The 18,907-nt window shown below is 36.5% G+C and overlaps 1 protein-coding gene across 1 annotated transcript in view; it reads right to left on the bottom strand.

Moving 5' to 3' along the window:
• The window catches only part of RSBN1L (round spermatid basic protein 1 like), a 34,365-nt gene that overhangs the window by 3,985 nt on the left and 11,473 nt on the right, over positions 1-18,907 (bottom strand). Inside the window, exons 2-7 of the mRNA XM_063134205.1 lie at positions 17,364-17,483; positions 12,737-13,380; positions 8,482-8,619; positions 7,809-7,951; positions 3,981-4,148; positions 25-133 (exon numbers count right to left, since the gene is read on the bottom strand). Coding sequence (XP_062990275.1) covers positions 25-133; positions 3,981-4,148; positions 7,809-7,951; positions 8,482-8,619; positions 12,737-13,380; positions 17,364-17,483 — 1,322 coding nt within the window. The remainder of the gene's footprint in view (positions 1-24; positions 134-3,980; positions 4,149-7,808; positions 7,952-8,481; positions 8,620-12,736; positions 13,381-17,363; positions 17,484-18,907) is intronic.

Below are 18,907 nucleotides of genomic sequence, written 5' to 3'. Positions count from 1 at the left end.
CGGTCAGTCTATCAAAATGGTTACCTGTGAAAGTGGAGGTTCATGCAGGTCTAGTTGCATTCGTTGAACTACCTCTAAAAAATCTTCTGCATGAAAGCAAATTACATCTTTGGTTATACGAGGTTGTTCAGGCCTGTACAAGAAAATCAGAGATATAATTAAAATTAATTGAGTGTTTGTTGCATTCTACATATTTGTAAAAACAAAATAAAGTACTAAAAATACACAAAGTTATTTTTCAGTTTGTAGGAGACTCGTGTAGAATACTAAGTTTACTATTCATGTAACATGAACAGCACATGTATTTCTATACATGTAGTATAGAAATAAATGTATAGAAATACATGTAGTAACAGCACATATCTGCAGCCAACAACTCTTCATTTATGTCTGCATGACAAAATGAGTAGTAACACTTCCTTATACAAACTACATATTTCAATGGTTCACCAATTGTCTAGTAAGCATAGCCAATACCAATTAAAAATATCCCAGCTTTCTACTGTAGTTAAAGAAAAACTGACATCCAATTTGAGCAAGCTGAAGAAAAATCTTAAGATTTTCTATGCAACATGTTACAATTCATTACTACTACAGAGCTGCCAACACAACTGCTAATGTTTTTTTTTAAAAAAATCAATATTCCAGTCCTTACAAGGAAGCAAGAACAACAGATGTACCAAAGCACATTAGGGGGAAAATGCACAGCCTGACAAGACTCAAGCAAGATGTTAATCACAATGACCAATTCTTCTCTGTCAAGATGGGAATTTGTTCTCTACAGCATCCTAGTGATTCTAACAAAACAGAGTAACTCAGTGAACCAAGATTTGAAGATCATAAGCGGTAACAAAATTGTAAGCTGTAAAATAATAATCTTATGTTCACACCACATGTACTCCTTTGAAACAGTCACTAGAGTTCTCCAATACCAAATGTTTTACCACTCCTGTTTGGTTACTGACCATATGAAACACCAATGCTGATCTTTATTTCAAAAGAAGTAGACATTTAATTGGAGCTCATTATGACTCATTGCTCAAGTACATATTTATTTTATCCTTTAAAAACTGCTGTTATTTTATCCTTTAAAAACAATCTATAAAGTTCAGTCTCAGAATGGGCCTAAATTTAACCACACATATTCTTAATACAGTACAAATATTTGAAATCAAGGTTGTAGATGTAGCAAAAATGGCACAAATTTATTTATTTATTTATTTATTACACTTATATACTGCCCCCATAGCCAGGGCGCTCTGGGCGGTTCATAGAAATTCTAAAATTAAGATAAAAACGAGTATACAAAATTTAAAATTCTGAAACACAGAACATACACACATAAAGCATTAAACTATAACTAAACATGTGGGTGATTAAGATGTGCCACCATATGCCTGGGCAAAGAGGAAAGTCTTAAAGCTATTCAAATATTTACATTTATTTCCAAAGAACCCCTGATCAGTAAAAGAGCACCCATTATTTCTGCTCTAATGTTTTGAGATTGTACAAAGTTGTACGAAGTGAAAAAGAATGCTGAATCAAAAGTATAAAGACATTACAAGGAAAGCAGAGCTCAGAGTGGTAATGCGTCTTGGACCTCTTTTTTAATGTACCAAATTATGTTTCCCATTCTGGCTATTATGACAATGAATGTATTTTACTAATGATCAAATTTGGACCACATGCACAAGCGCAAATTTGGTAATTAGTGGAATAGGATACAAGGCTATAAGATATATATATGTACAGGATTTCAGTTTTCAGATACTATTGTGAGGTGTGCCATCACTTCTCAATGTGACAAGAAGAAACAGTACCTTATGGGTGCAATCCCATGCATGCTCAGATAGAAAAAATCCTACAGCCAGCATCTCTTTCTAAACATCCATACGATTGCACCTTAAGTAGACTTTTGACAGATTCCTGTAGTTGGGGGGAGAGGGCAGGAGAGAAGGGCTGGCTACCCCAGCCTTGTAAATAAGCCCACATCATTTTTACTAGCCTCTTGGGGGCTGGCAGCTGGCAAAGAACAACCACGTTTCTATGTTGGACAATGAGGAGGGCCCTCTCCCCTAGCAGCGTGCTTGGTTTCTATGCTAGATATATCCCATCAGCCTGATAACCTGTCTAGATGAAATTCCATGCACTGTCTACATGCAATTCCTGGTTGCCGACGCCTATCAGGCTAGTGCTTAAATACAAGGCTGGTATAACCAGTGATAGGACTGAATCCGTCATGCACTCCTGAATCCACAATGGACTCTCTTCAGATACCTAAGGATCACAATCTCTATCCTTCCATCTTCGTAAATGCTGGTTAGAATTTTAAATCTAACTGTACATATACTCACTTTCACAACTATAGATTGTCCTTGGCAGATATGTCTCATCACTGTAAGCTTGTTGTTTATGCTATTTTAACTGTGTCTTGAGCCTCAGTGAGCATTTTAATGGGAAAATGGAGTATAAATTAAAATAAATAAAATAGATATTCTCTTGTAGGTTCCCTCATACAGCTGTGGTCAGTAATAAAAACCACTCATGCATAGATCATTCCCATTGTCTTTTCTTGCTCCCAATTTGGGAAGTATACATGAGAAAGATTTTGGCAATGCCTTGCTTTCAATCTGTGCCTCAGAAAAGGAACAAAACCTACAAGTCAGTGGCTCAGTTCAGACAACACAGTGTGAAACCTCCACTCAATGGTTCAGTTTTTAGGAGGTACTCCCCACACAATATGTTCTCTCCACCGTTGTGCGAGTGTGGGTTACCCTGGAATTGAGTAAAATCCATCGCGACCTCTCTGCTCCCCTGATCCTCCCAATGGTATCCCATCAGCCATTGCTACCAAAAGGACAATCCCAGTGGCTCTCCTAGAGCGGCACTCACTCCTTTCACTGCTCTTGCCAGAGAACCAGTGGAAAAAGTAGCCAGTAGGAACGGTAGTGTAAAAACTCCACCATGGAGTTCTAAAACCACCATTGAGAAACATGTTGTCTGAACTGAGTCAGGGACTTACGCCTCAATTTATAATTAAGCTCAACAGTGAGAACAGTTACAATTAATATGATGCCTGGATTATGAACTCTGCTATTGCATCAAGTTGAAAAGGAAAACTGCTAAATTGCATACAGGAAAAAGTATTTTAATGCAAGGTTTCTCTATATAATTATGAGTAAAATGCTAAATCTGTTTAGGGAAAATAATTCAGTAAAACAATGCACTGACAGCACAGAATATTTGCATAATATGCATGTTAAGCATTCCCCATTTGGGAATTCTGAGAGAAGTAAGAATATGATAGCAGCCAACAATTTCTATTCTCACAGCTATGGAATAATCTGAAATAATGAAGTGTTTAAATAAGCTATTTCATGGAAACAGCATATTACACATACACTGCATACTGTTTTTGGACATGTACTAATATTATACTCAACTACCAAATGCCTTTGGATAACGGGTGCAAATTATTTTTGCTACCCCTCATCCTTAAACAAGACACAGAATGACAAAAAGTGCATATTGTAATTTTCATTCATTAGGTAAGTGACAGATCTTGAAGTTCTAAAATCAAGCATCAAAATTATTTCTCTAAATTATTTCTGACGTCTTTAACAAAATATTAAAATATCCTGACGGTTAAAGATACATTCATTCTTTCAGTACTTTTCTGAATATGATGTAGTTCTCAAGCTTACATAGTAGCTTAGTACAAATATTCAGTACGTAACATATATATTATTGCTACATCAAAATAAATGCATGAATAGTACTTACTTCGGGGGATTTTGACTCCCTAAATTAGGACCAGCAATTTGCAGCAACACTAGGACAAATCATGGTCTCTCCAGTTTGCCTACTAAGACGTAAGACTCATAGATGGAAAAAATATTAGTGTGAGCCTATCCCACCATTCTCCATTTCATGCAAGTATTTTTCAGGTATTTACCCTGAATAAACACACAAATACATACCACTCTCCACAATGCACTGCCTTTAATACTCCTACAGCAGCTGTAGTTTGTCGTTCAAACCCTTGTCCTATGTGATCTGCATGGGCTCGTGTCCTGTCTTCAAAAAGCATTTCACGAGGCTCACTAGTACGAGGTAGGTACTGCAGGTTTTTTATTTCATTGGTAGTTCTGTGAGAGGTGGGGGAGTGCAAAGAACACACTGTCAAATTTATCTTTAAAGTATTATTTCTTTTATATGCAATTCCATTCACAAGCAATTTTATTTATTTATTGCATTTTTAGACTGTTCAATAGCCAAAGCTCTCTGTGCAGTTCACAAAATAAAAAGGATTTCATTGTACAGGTGAAATGCTCTCCAGTACGAAAGGTGCAAGTTTGGAATATTTATGCAGTGAAACACATTCACATTTCTTATTCAATGTTTTGGTTTTACATTTTTTCTAATAAAGACCATTTGATGTTTACACTTACGTCTTGCAGAGGTAAGTCGGAAGAACAAAAAACAGCCATTCCAAAAAGAATCACCACATGAATTAGACTTCAACTTATAGTTAAATAATATATTATGACCTAACTATAACTCTGTATTAGCGTCATAAACTAAGGTCTCTACCACATTATCAGCATATCAGCATTGTGATAACAACTAGCCCCATCTTTAAAAACTAAAGACAAAGCTAGAGGCATTTATACAACCATGCTCATATCAAACCCAGCAAATGAATGATACCTTATATATGAAACTAAAGCATAAAAACCATAGATTTGCCCTAAAGGTGGTCATACCATGTTCACAGAAAAAACAAGCAACATTGTTTGAGACTTCACTGCTGCAATGTCATGAAATATTCATGAATATTCAAACTGTGCAGACATTAAACTGTTATCACAACGTATCTAGGGATAGAAGGGGCTATGAACTGTTGATACAAAAACACTGCAGAGAAGTGAGGCAGCAACCCTAATGAGCTGGAGATTAACTATGAGGCTGGGAAAGGGTAGAAGAAAGGATGAGACTATCAATCATTTCAGATTCCTTTTAGGCATACACTCCTTTCCCAGAACAAATCTCCTCCTCCCCTTTACTCTGCAGAGAAGGCTGAAATGGAACAGATGCTTTGCTCTCGTCTTCTACAGGGTAATAGCTAAGCTCCAGTATCTAGTTATAAAGAGTTTTTTTCATAGTTTGCCCTTTCTGAATCTAAAACCTCTTAACTTCCTCATACTCTCTTGCACTCAAAGACATTCTCTTTCACACATAGCCTTTCACATACCATGTGAACCTGTCCAATCTTTAAAACTGCATTAGGGAGCTTTCTCAGTGAGGATTCACCATCTGTCAAACTCCCTGCATCATGAAATTATGTCATCTTCCTCTTTATCTATGCTATGCAAGCAACTAGACATTTCTCTTTAAACAAACATTCGACTCTGCTGTTTAATTTTCTTGACAACTAGTTTGGGGTTTGTGTATTGTTGTCTACTGTTGCTTGTGTAGCATGTTGTAAATGTGTTTTGAATATTGGCTATTGCTTTTATGCTTTTTATATTTTATAAGCTGCTTTCAGCAACTCATTTTTTTGGAGGGCAAAAAGCAAGGTATACAATTCTTTTTGAAAGATAATTATTAATCATCTATTTTCTGTTGCACTCAAAAGTAACACCAAGAAAGAGAAATGTGGGTTCCCTGTTCCTTTGAAAAGGTGATAGAAGCCACTGATAATGAACTAGTTGCAGATACCTACACTGCAGGCCTTGCTGGTTATTCTCTGTCACAGCCTCCACACTCTGGAAAACCCTCCCTCATGCAATTCAGGAGGAAGGAAATGTAACATCTTTTAAACATCTCCTGAAAACACACATTTTCACACAAGCTTTCCCTGGGTTGTAACTGCTGTTGGGCTTTACTTTGGTTTTACTTAGTACTTTTAAACTTTTTGAAGTTATATATTCTTATCCTACTGAATTTTATGGTTGCAATTATGAACTGACCAGAGAGCCTTAGTTATTGGGCAGTATAAAAATGCAATGAATAAATAAATAAGTTGCTACCACATCTCTCTGCAAGCATCTACTCCCCCCGTGCTCTCTGTGTATTTACAATCTATTTGTAAGCTTCCCTCAGAATATGATTGGAGGGCAGTATGTAAAAACTAGTGTAAAACCCATGTTGCTATGGCTGCTAGCAGTCCTTCTCCTTTCTCACTTTTTTGCCCTTCACTCCCTTCACCACAAAGGAGCTCACAAATAGCACCAATGTGGCTCATGCATAGTGAATCCCCCCTCTGAAATGTTCATGTGGCGCAGTCCCATTCCCTCCCTTATGCGCCCCGATTGGACACCTCCATCCCTGTTCCCGCTGGAAGCAACAACCTAACCTCATGGCGGGGCCGGGGCCCCACCTTTACGCCACACTGATTGGTCAAGCAGGGCTGTCTGTCATCCCACTCGCAAAGGGGTTGCCCGGCCTGTTTGGCAGGGAGAAAATTAATTTCTATTAAAGCTCAAGCTTTCATCTTCTTTGAAGTTTCAAAATTTTCTCAACATCTACGCTGCTCCAGTTTCAGTTTAAACAAAAACGAGCAAAATCAGTCAGGTAGAACTATAGTAATAAGCCTTACGTTACCATATTCTTATATTTATAATAATAAATTGGAAGAAGTGCTGCTTCTTGCTTTCACAAGATATTATTAATATTGGCTGAATCACACACACTCCAATTCAATCCAGTCAGTAATTCCATTGTAAGAGCCAATCACAGAGAAATGTACTCGGATGACCCTGATACTGAACATGCATCCAGAACATACCTGACCAAATGAAGAATTTAAAAACTAAGGTTGGTTGCTGATCCTTTAGCAAGGATCCGCTCCCAAGAGACATTTCTAAAGGCAGTAGGGAAAAGCAAAACAAAGATTAAGACCAAAACGTCAATGTGGTACCTTAAGGACCACCTTCTTCCCAATGAACCTACCTGAGTACTAAGATTAACATCAGAAGCTATTCTTTAAAGTCTATCTGCTTCTGGGAATATGGCCTCTTTGGTTGTAGTGCCCCAACTGTTGCAATCTATATTGTATTTTGTATTTGTGTTTTTAACTTGTTGGTTGTTTTATGATGGTTTTAATTTTTGTGAACCGCCCAGAAAGCTTCGGTTATTGGGCGGTATAAAAATGTAATAAATAAATAAAAAAATAAAAAAATCTATACCTCAGGGAGGCATGGACTTACTTTTTTCGTACCAGGCAAAGTTTTTTTTATATTTACCCAGGTTATTTGTTTATGCTGAGATTCTTGGCTGTTCTGCTGATTTAATTTTTTTTAAATGTTGTTTATGGATTTTGTTTTATTTATTACATTTCTATACCACCCACCAGTACAGTACAGAAATGTAATAAATAAATACATACATGTTTTAATTGCTGCAAGCTGCTCTTAATTGCGGCTGTGGAATGAGCTCCCTAAGGAGGATCGCTTGGAACCTACATTATATTCTTTTAGACGCCAGGTGAAGACCTTTTTATTCTCCCAGTATTTTAACAGTCTACAAATTAATTTTAACCTTGCTATTTTAAATTTGTATTTTTGCATTGCTTCTGTTTTTATCTTGGTTGTATTGTATTGTATTTTATATTGTATTTTATATTATGGTTTTATACAGTTGTTTTGTTTTGAATTGTCTTAATTTTGTAAACTGCCCAGAGAGCTTCGGCTATTGGGCGATATAGAAATGCAATAAATAATTAAAATTGAAAATAATTTTCAGACTAAAGGAATATGGTATCAAATAATAGTAAGCATTTAATAAAGCCAAATGTTTCAACATACCTTTTCCTTTTGAAAGGTGACTTTGGCATGTCTGCCACAGGGATCATCTGTTCTCCTGGACGTACCCACATGATGGGACCATCATCACTATCTTTTCGACTCTCTAGTTTCAGACTAGAAAGTGTCCCCCATGGCAAAGTACACTAAGAAGAAATAGTATTTTTTAAACACCAGTGCTTTAGATATGCCAGTTATCCCACAAAATGAAAAGTCTTCCTGTTAAAATTTGAAAAATGGTGTATAATCGATCTATTACAAAACTGGAATAGGCAATTCCATTAGATTGTAGAGGGCCATAGTGTTACTTGTACATTATTAAAATTTTCAAATCAACTTCACGGGTACCTCAAAGATGCCCATTTCTACAGGTGATGTAATGCAATCTAGTACACTGTGCTTAAGCATTTTAGTGTTTTAAGAATTTTAGTGCTTTCATAGTGCCTTGAAAATGTGCACTGGAGTGTAGCTTTAATCTGAAATTAATAGCCTCAAACATGAAGAACATGGACTGGCCCTTGAAATACGAATAAAGAATACAAGCTGCAGGAATGCATTTACTTGTCTCCTTGTTCCTGATAATTTACCAATTTCAGGCCATCTACTCAGAACTAATCTCTACAACCATCTTTGAAATGAAAACCAATACTTCTTCCCTGTTCCCTTTCCTTCTTACTTTTAAGAAAGGTGAATCTTCCAGCATATCAAGGAACTCTGGAAAGTAGTCCCCTACTTCCTCATCCACTGCTCCAACCAAGCTGATTTGTCTCATTGGGCCAGCTCTATATGTACCATGGGAATATGTTCTTTTTACCTGAAAGCAAGCCATAATAAAGTACACAAGTGTCTGTTAATTTATAGGAGAAATAATTTTACAAAGTGATTTACACTTACAAAAATATAGATTTGTTTCCTGAAACACAGAAGGTATTTGGCAATTAAATTAAAATTCTTCACAGTACTGTAAACATGGAAAATCTGAAATTATGATCAGATGGTTTGTGAAAAGTGTAATGTAGTTTACCACTTCAATGCATACTTAAATAAAATGACATATTTAATGTAAAGAAGCACATAAATACATTAGAATATGGGAGTTAAGCAAAATGTGGCAGGTATGAAAAGGTGGCTGTACAGAAAACACTGTGTATCAAATTGTTGTATTTTAACAATGCTACAACTCAGTTGAAAGAGAGAATGAGAAAATATTTGACCTTAAATTCAGGTGCACATACAACATAAGCAGAGGGATTGAGTAAGTCTTTCATGTTATGAGAAACAATTATTCACAAAAAGACAAGAGTTATTATTCATACCACACAATACTTTTGTCTTATTTGAAATGCTAATCTGTTAATATCTTCTAGAATAACAAGAAATTTGATTACAAGACTAAAATGTACTGGAGCTAGTGATTAAGAAAAAAGGATTTATATAAAGTAAAGCTTCATCCTTTTCCTGTTGGGAGAAATGTGATTTTTTCAAACTCTATGTTAAGTCAAAGTGTCAGATTTTTCAGGCAATGAAATCAAGTTGTTATGGCATTGAGAAAGAAGCTGAATGTATACAAGGATACTGAATCAACTCTTGTAGCTATATCAATCTATGAAATTGTTCTCTCATACATCCCCTGCTTTTTCAATGTACACCCTAGGATTTTTACACACTTCCCTTTCTTTCTATCAAAATAAAATCACTGCTGAGGCAGCAGCACTTTATCTTTACATTTATCTGTGAGCAGGGATGGCACTGTATTCAAGTGTATAAGTTATGTTTTTATACTGTTTGTTTTAATGAGTCAGCAACTTCCTAGATACCTGATTGTTTTAACAGCCTTAAGACCAGGTTTATAAGCATGTCTCCCTCCCCGCCCCTTTTTTATTATCTCATCTCCAGCTTTCCTACGTGTACGTATACCCAACAACCATCTATTCTGTTCCAAACATTCAAAACCTAGTGACTGTCCAAATGCTGGCATCAGAACAATACACTGTTCTTAAATGCATAAAACTGTTGAGTGTATGTGAACAGGTTTCTTCCACAGAAACTGATACAGCCAGCTTTATCTTGCTAATCCACTAATTATTTCTAGCAGCCCTATATATTCCCCTATATATTTAAACAAACACGATACAAAGATATTTGAAAATGTTTAGCTTAAGCTGTTGAGCAACTTGAAGTGTGTTAGAGATTACTGTCTACAAGTATATTTATGGCAAATAATATATTTATATTAAAATTAAAAACACAGTATTGACATGTAAGCAATAACCATTTAGTCTAGAAAAAGGCATTTCTACCCATCGCTGCACTTCTGATCGTTGGCTGGGCTCATGAGAATTGAAATCAAAAACACCGGGAAGGCACCAAGTTGGGGACAAAGCATGTTGTAATATTTTCTCAAAAGGAATAAATATTGTAAGAATGCAGTCATAGGTAACAAGCTATGCTTTTTCTTCAAGCAAGTATCTTTTTTATATATACATGTACAGGGACATAATCAAATAAAACTCTTTAAAAGGATGCAGCACGGCCAAAAATAAATGTGACACCAATGATGATAAAACATTTGTCTTGTCATACAAGAAACGCCATGTGAGTCACCTCATTCATGTAGACAGTTATCAGTTAACATGTAAGCAAGCACATCTGCCCAGGCCTCTGACTACTCAACATATGAATGTGCCAGCTTGTGATAGGGCATGTATGGAATGGTTACAGGCACAAACTTTACTTCTGGTACCATTTCATCTGTTTTCACTATATTATACGAAAAAGAAAAACAATTCTAACTATATGTAATTTCCAACTTGACACAACTACTGAAAAAAACATATGTGTGTATAATATTTAGAGATGTAAAATTTCTGGAAATTTTGAAGCCATGGAAAAAAAGTACTTTTTCCAGGTTTTTTTTTTGTGTGGGGGGGGAACAGATTTTTTTGGAAAAATGGAAAAAATGCAATATTAGCACTTCTTACAGATTGAAAGTCATTTTGTTACTTTTGGAACATAAAATGTAATTATGTACAAGTTGGTTTGGCATAAAATTATCACATTTGGTATATTAAAAGGACAATGTATTCAAGTAATTATTACAAATTGAATTTACGTTTTTAAATTTAACGGAGACATAAGTGTCTTTGTTACTAATGTTGATGGTTTCCTTTGTTGTTGTTTTTAATTATTTTTGCCTGCTCCACATAAACAGGCAAAACCAAAGAAGTTCCTTACAGTTCAGGTGTTGCAGCTCCATTGGTTACCAAAAAGGTAAAAAAAAAAAAAAGACAAGTAAATTCAGTTTCTAATAATTGTTTGAATACACTGTACTTTTAATATACCAAATGAAATAATTTTATGCCAAACCAACTTGGACATAATTACATTTTATGTTCCTAAAGTCACAAAGAGACTTTCAATCTGTAAAAAGTGCTAATATTGCATTATTTCAATTTTTCTGAAAATGTCCGATTTTTCCCGGAAAAAAGAGGGAAAAAACGTTTTCCATGGCTTCAAATTTTCCAGAAATTTTACATTTCTAGCAGTACCTCCCTGTTGAGATAGCAGTGCGTTCTGCTGGCACTGTGGAAAGAACAGGTTGCATGTAACAGTTTTTAAAGCAGTCTTTTAAAATAATGTTACACAACCAACTTAAATGTAGCAATCTTAGCAGAATTGTTACTGCACCAGAATTGATTACTAAATGAGGAATACTCTGAGGACAGCATTGGAACAGTACTTTAAAATGTTGCAAAACACACACCACCGTCAGGAATACAGTCCACGAGCACAATTTGGCATCTGCCAAGCATTTTACTCCTGCAATGTGAAGGTAAGGAATTTGTACAGATACAGCCTCCATTTCCTTATTTCTAATTTGCCTCTAATGCCTCTCTCTTATGTATCAAGTGAAAAACCAAAGAATGATTGAAATACAATCAACAAAAAACACTAACATGTAAGAGGTGACATACTTATTTCAACTCTGCAAGTCTTTCATTTTCTGAAGTTTACAAAATTCATTGTGTAAGTATTGAATTGGATCTTTCCAACACTGGATTTACATTAAAGAAATGTTGAATTATGTTAGTATTTTCAAGGTGGCAGGATTTAAACAACCTTTTCTTTCTTTCTCCAGTTAATATGATTGCTTCAAACATGCATACATCAGCTTATGCTGCAGTCCTCAAAGGGACTGAGTCACAGATAAGCATGTGCAAGATTTCAGTCTTAACACATATACAAAACTCTGATCTCTTTGATAATTTTATCAAGAATATGCAGGTATGTTCCTGTGTCATAATTACACGATTGAGAAACGCTCAGAAAATATTCCTGTGATAGGAGAGTGAAGGGACATTATTTTTCCTGAATTAAAACGGGAGATACCTACCCTTAGACCCCAAAATGTTCATCTTTAGAATGTTTAGGAACTACCCATACTCAGAGGAGCCTGCTTTGTTTCTTCATGAATTACTGTCATGAATATGCTTCTTTTGAGGGAGGGGTACTTCTGCTGTCTCTGCTTCAGGATTGATTGGATCATTCCATCACACCCAACACAATGAACGCAGAAGAACTACCTTACCCACACCCACACCCAACCCCGCAAGAGGCTCATGGCACACTCAATGAATAATGCAGAGATGCAGCAGGCAACCTATTCTATGAATAGCTACTTTGGACTCACAAGAACCTTTATTTAATTTATCAAGCACACTAACATGTCCCAGCATAGTTTGGTAATTAGTACTGTACAAACATAAACAGAAAATGCTTTCTGTTCCTCAAGTAGGCATTAGCTTTCCATAGTATTTCCCTTACTCAATTCAGTGTTCCCATTTAACAAATTGCATCTATCCAGAAGAAATGGACAAGTGTAACATAATATGAAATCAGATGTTTTTAGAAAATGAAAAATAACCTCTTACCTGAGCATGAAAATTTGACATAGTTGTTGTCTCTATATCTTTCTTTCCCAAAATCTCCATTTTCACTGGCGAGTTGGGAAAATTAAATGAAAAGTAGTCCAAAAAGTCAGGTAAGTAAGTAGCTGCCCCATGAACAATTCCCATTACATAGTAAGCTGCACAGTTTTCATTTTCACTAAAAACCAGACCCACAAATTCTTCTGCAAATCTCTCCATCTCCACAGGAGACAAGTGGGAGAGTTCGTTACTGTAGGCATGGATAACTGAAGCACCTCCATTAGGCTGGTGCTCAATATGAATGAACTGTCTGAACTCCAACGTGTCCAACCTTTTGAGTTTTTTTTGAACCCGTGGCTCCTTTAATGAGACAAATGGAAACTCACTGTTCTCTCGTATCTTGTACTCAGAGTCCTTCTTGGGATCCATATTTTTTCCATTGAAATCCTTAAGGTGATTATCAACTATGCCTTTGGCGTCTTGATCCTCAGCATCAGAAAGCAATCCTGAGCAGATGGTCTGAATAGATTTACTGTACATTTTTGGACGCTTCCTCTTTTCACATTCTTTATGTTTCTTTTTCTTTTTCTTCTTTACTTTTTTAACCTGTAAATCTTCTGAATTGCTTTTTGGTTTTTCCTTCACACCTATTAAAAAAAGAAAGGATTTGTTTTCATTTTTTCAAACTCTGAAGAGACATACCAAGAAGATAACTTTTAACATGTTTGTTGTTTTATTATGGTTTTAATTTTTGTGAACCGCCCAGAGAGCTTCGGCTATTAGGCGGTATAAAAATGTAATAAACAAATAAATAAAATAAAAAACCTGATTTATAAAGACACACAAGTTATTTAGCATAAGGCAAGCTACATTCCAAAAATATCAACTTTAAACACACCACACATAATCCCTAAAGAGCAGCAACACTATTATTATTCTTGATCATTTATTAAGAATATAGCATTGTTGAAATTCAAACCAATTTCATCACCTGACATGTTTACCACCATAATCTCCAATGATACTAAAGTGTATTAAAGAAATACATACAAAAGTAAAGTTCATTAGATACTTAAAATTTTGACATCACATGCAGAGGGGTTCCAATATAGATGGGAAAGACAGATATCCAAGCACTCTCTTGTGATGCATGTAATACAGGGGGGGAAATCACTACCAAGAGTGCCATGGAAATTAACAATGACAGCTCAGATTTTCTGTCAAATATTCCAAATTCTACCTAGAATAAAAGGTAAGTCTAAACTTCAAGCTTGTTCAAGAAATCTGATCAGCCCTACAGCCTGTGCTCAATTCTTTGAGTAGAAGTGCCAGCATATACCTCTACAGCTACTTTACCTATCTGACAAAGAATCTTGTAATTTTCATTGAAAGTTATAACTTCCAAATTAATCCTGTTATTTTCAGGATGGTCCACTTTCCATCTTTTTCGATATACCCCAGCTGAAATACTTTCCCATTTCATAAATTTGTTAATAAAAATGAATGTAGAATCATAGAATAGTAGAGTTGGAAGGGGCCTATAAGGCCATCGAGTCCAACCCCGTGCTCAATGCAGGAATCCACCTTAAAGCATGCTAATTTCAAATACAATATTAGGCATGCTTGGCAGTTTCAAAGTTGTAATTAATGTTTTTCACTTATTTAGCAAATATGTAAGAACATACATATATGTCACATATGTATTAGCAGTGAGTCCAGGCTCTCTGTTTTGGTTTCGGACTCTGATTCAGAGATAGAGTTAGAAGAAATCTAGCAGAGACAGAGTGTGTGTGTGTGTGTGTGTGGCAGTGGCAGTGGGGAGGGGGGGATTCCCCAAGACTTCCCAGGAGCCAGTGAAGAACCTTCCCAGGGCCTTATTGAGGACAACCAGGCTCAGAGACTGTCTTCCTCTCCTTCCCATGGGAATCCAGGCCCTGTTGGAGAAAGAAGTTTCAGGACTGACAGATGTCAGAGCTTGCCACTGGATTAAGTGGGCAGAGTAGAGAGAAGGAGGCGGGAGGCATCACACCAGATTGGCTGCCCATCAGAAGTTAGGCTGGGAGGATCCTCCCCAAAGGTAAGAGCTCAGTAAAAACAAGCCGAGAATGGCGGGAAACCGATCCATAGTAGAAATGCAACTGCCTTGCTTTCACTAGCTCTCTTACCAAAAGATTTACTTTGCTAAGTAGGCCTAGAGGATAGCTCTTAGCTTCTGTAGTCACTTCAGGGGTTCTATTGGCTGAATAAAGCACTTATAGATTGCACAGCAAGCCTCTGTTGCTTAACAATATTACTATGTTCAGATGACACGATAACCAATGGTGGGTTAAAAAGTCCACAGTTGGTTATTGTGTCGTCTGTCAGCACATTTTCACACCATGGTTGGTTATTTGGCCGAAATAACCAAGCTGTGCAGACTTAATTATTTGAACAACTGTTGGTTATTGTCTCATGTGTCGGGCACTATTAACTATTTCATCACACACAGTTGGTTATTTCTATGAAAGCCTGGCCACAGTGGTCCATGCTCTGGTAACCTCCAGATTGGATTATCACAATGTACTCTACGTGGGGCTGCCCTGGAAGACTGCCTGGAAGCTGCCAAGGTGCAGAATACCACAGCCCACATTTTGACAAGTAGCGTCAGTAAGACTCATATTACTAGAGGTCTAAAAGATCTTCACTGATGGCCAATTTGTTTCTAAGGGCAATTCAAGCTGCTGTTAACTTGGGACTCAAATGTCTGAATTTTTTTTATTTTTTTATTTATTTTATTACATTTATATACCGCCCCCCAGCCGAAGCTCTCTGGGCGGTTTACAACAATTAAAAATAGTAAACATTAAAAGTACACAAAAATTTTAAAAAAACATAAAAACAGTATAAAAACAACAACAGTATCCATGAATGACAATCTCCTCCCCCATATACCAGCCGAGGTGTTAAGCAGGGTTGATCTGATTTAAATCAATCATTTAAATCGCTTTTCTGGAGGACTCAATATTATTTAAATCACTAGTGAGAAGATTCTATTTAATCACCATTTTTAGTAGAAGTACATTATTGCTTAATATAATCTTAATACACATTTGTCTATGTAGGTTTCATTAGAAGATAGGTACACACTAAGCAATTATTCTGAATTCTTTTCATAAAAAATGGGAGGATAATTTGGTCATTTAGTACTAAAGCAGAATGAACTTGTGAAGTCGTTCAGAAGATGAACCTTCTACAATGGAGGATACATGCAGTAGAATTTTCCTCAGGAGTCAGGATTACACAAATATATTCTATTCATTTTTGGTTTCTCAAAATACTAGAACTCGGGGACATCCCATGAAGCTGATTGGTAGGAGATGCAGGACAAATAAAAGGAAGTACTTCTTCACACAGCACATAGTTAAATTATGGAACACACTACCACAAAATGTAGTGATGGCCACCCATTTGGATGGCTTTAAAAGGGGTTGGATAAGTTCCTGGAGGCAAAGGCTATCAATGGCTACTAGCCCTGATGGTTGTGTGCTATCTCCAGTATTTGAGGCAATAAGCCTGCGTGCACCAGTTGCTGGGGAACATGGGTGGGAGGGTGCTGTTGCACCATGTGCTGCTTGTTCATCCCTGGCCGATGACTGGTTGGCCACTGTGTGGACAGAGTGCTGGACTAGATGGACCCTTGGCCTGATCCAGCAGGGCACTTCTTATGTTCTTAATTTCTACTTCCCTCCCCTATCCCTTGCATTTATATCCAGACTCACCCTCCTTGTTCAGATCTATTACATCTCCCTAAATTCTCTATTCAATGCACTGAGAGGCAAAGCCGAGAGAGTGAGAGAGAGCGTACTTCTGTATACCTCCTTCAGTGCAGAATAGGACTTATCAGGTTATCTCCAATTTCAATAACCTATTGTTAACATATTCACAGAATATAACTAGAAGTTGTATAATTTGTATTCATGATGGTATCTTTGACCTAAGCTCTTTTTGTAAACTAATTGCTTTAAGAAAACTTCAAAATCAAGTTTCATTTTTTTTAAATCAGATTTAAATTAAAGAAATCTTTTTTTTAAGCATTGATTATTATCAACCCTGGTGTTAACATCAGCAGGGCAGGTACTGTTACTAATAACACTGCCCTTGGAGATTCTTGCATGGAAAGGCCCCAAGTTTGTGGAATTCCCTCCCTTTGAGAGCTTTCTAGTGATTCATTGTACTCATTTCATCAGGAAATCAAGATGCACCTCTTTACCCAGGGCTTTAAAAATGGATAAAGGATATAAGACTGTGTTTTCTCACTAAAGTGATGCTGTGTAGTGAGTAGAACTTTTGATGGGTGATTTTGAAGATGTTTTATTGATATGTATGTGACCATAAGGTGAAGAGCAGGCTATAGATTTAAATAATATAAATAAGTAACCGCTAAATAGTCCATGCATGTCTCTGTAGACCTGGACATCCTGCCACCAAATGATTCTCTCTTCCTTAAGTACATAATCAAAGGAGAAATTAGAGACCAAGTTTCTACTACCCACATCATTAAATTGAGTTTGGACCAAGCAAACTAGGAAGTAATCCAATTATTTAGGAAAGGGCAGTGTTACACACATGAGGGAGCTTTGTGAAAACTTACCTTTCTGAAATAGTTTCATTTCTCCATTTTCTTTCTTGATTTCAGACATTAACCTGTGTTTCTTCTTTTCTTTCTGCTTTTCCTTATCCCTTTCAGTGATTTTATCTCTGACGATTTGATCTAAAAAGGAAACATTTTTCATACTCAACCAAAAGAAAATTATAAAAGAGAAATTACAACTTTGTTTAAAAACAAAGTAAATATTCTACGTATTTTCAAGGCAAAAAGCTTCTGAAGATCTCGAGAGAGGAGATTTTGGGGGATTTTATACATAATTCATTGTTGTTCTTGCGATATCTACTGTACTACAAAACTCATATCATGCAGACAACTTCCAAAATGTCCATGCATGCACATACTATATACACATGAAACAATTTTGGAATACAGGAACAGGAAATCATTTTGGAAGTCTACGGGTTCCTTAGACTTACAAAAGATGAGCAAAACGGTATTCAAAAAGTGAACACAGACAGTTCACTATTACAGGCTTCTCTTATACTCATACAAATTTATTTAGTAATTTATAACGTGCCCTTCCCACAATTCAAGGTGGTTAAGATCACAAAATAAAACTCTATAAAATGCAACTGTGTGATATAAAATACCAATTACTACTAACCATTGATGAAACACTTTCAATTAAGAACATAAGAAGAGCTGTGCTTGAACAGACCTTAGACCTATCTAGTCAGCATTCTGTTTGCACAGTAGCCAACCAAATGCCTATAGGAATCTCACAGCAGAACATGAGCAGAACGGTACCCTCTCAGTCATGTTCCTAAGCAACTGACATATAGAGGAATACTGTCTTGATAAATGCAGTGAATATGTAGGCATCATGATCAGTAGCTATAGGCCGGGTTCATGGAACCCGCTAACCCACCATGGGTTATCGTGCTGTTTGAAAGCAGCATGTTTTCTGCAGGGTGGCTTGTTAACCATGTAGTGTGATTTATTTTTCTCAAACAAGCCACTTGAGAACCCATGGCTTGTTGTTGGGCTCTTTGGGGTGGTTAACAAGCCACTCTGCAGCTAACAAGTCATCCTGTTTAAAATGCACTGCATTCGGACAACACAATAACCTAGAGTGCAGGAAATGTGCTGTGTTCTGACAATACGATAATCCACGGTTCAACAACACTGGGTGGATTAGCGTGTTGTATGAACCCAACCAACTGACAGCCTTAGCCTTCATGAATTTGTCTACGACCCCTTTTAAAGCTGCTCAGGCTGGTAAGGTAGCAAATTCCATAGTTTTAACTATGCACTGTATGTAGACATTCTTCCTTTTATTCGTCTGAGTTATTCAGTTTCATTGTATGACCCTGGGTTCTGGAATTGAGAGAGGGAGAAAATCTTCCCTTACCCACTTTCTCTACAGTGTGCATAATTTTATACACATCAAATCATGTCCCCTAGTTACTCTCTTTTTTTCTAACCTAAAAATCCTCAAACATTGTAACCTTTCCTCATAGGGGAGTTTCTCCAGCCCTTTATATAAATATTCCAGTCTGTGCTCCAATTAGGAGATATATCATTGC

This window comes from Elgaria multicarinata, chromosome 9 (assembly GCF_023053635.1).
Source record: "Elgaria multicarinata webbii isolate HBS135686 ecotype San Diego chromosome 9, rElgMul1.1.pri, whole genome shotgun sequence".
Taxonomy (NCBI): Eukaryota; Metazoa; Chordata; class Lepidosauria; order Squamata; family Anguidae; genus Elgaria; species Elgaria multicarinata.
The sequence above is the reverse complement of the archived record's forward strand: the minus strand, read 5'-3'. Positions and strand labels throughout refer to the sequence as shown.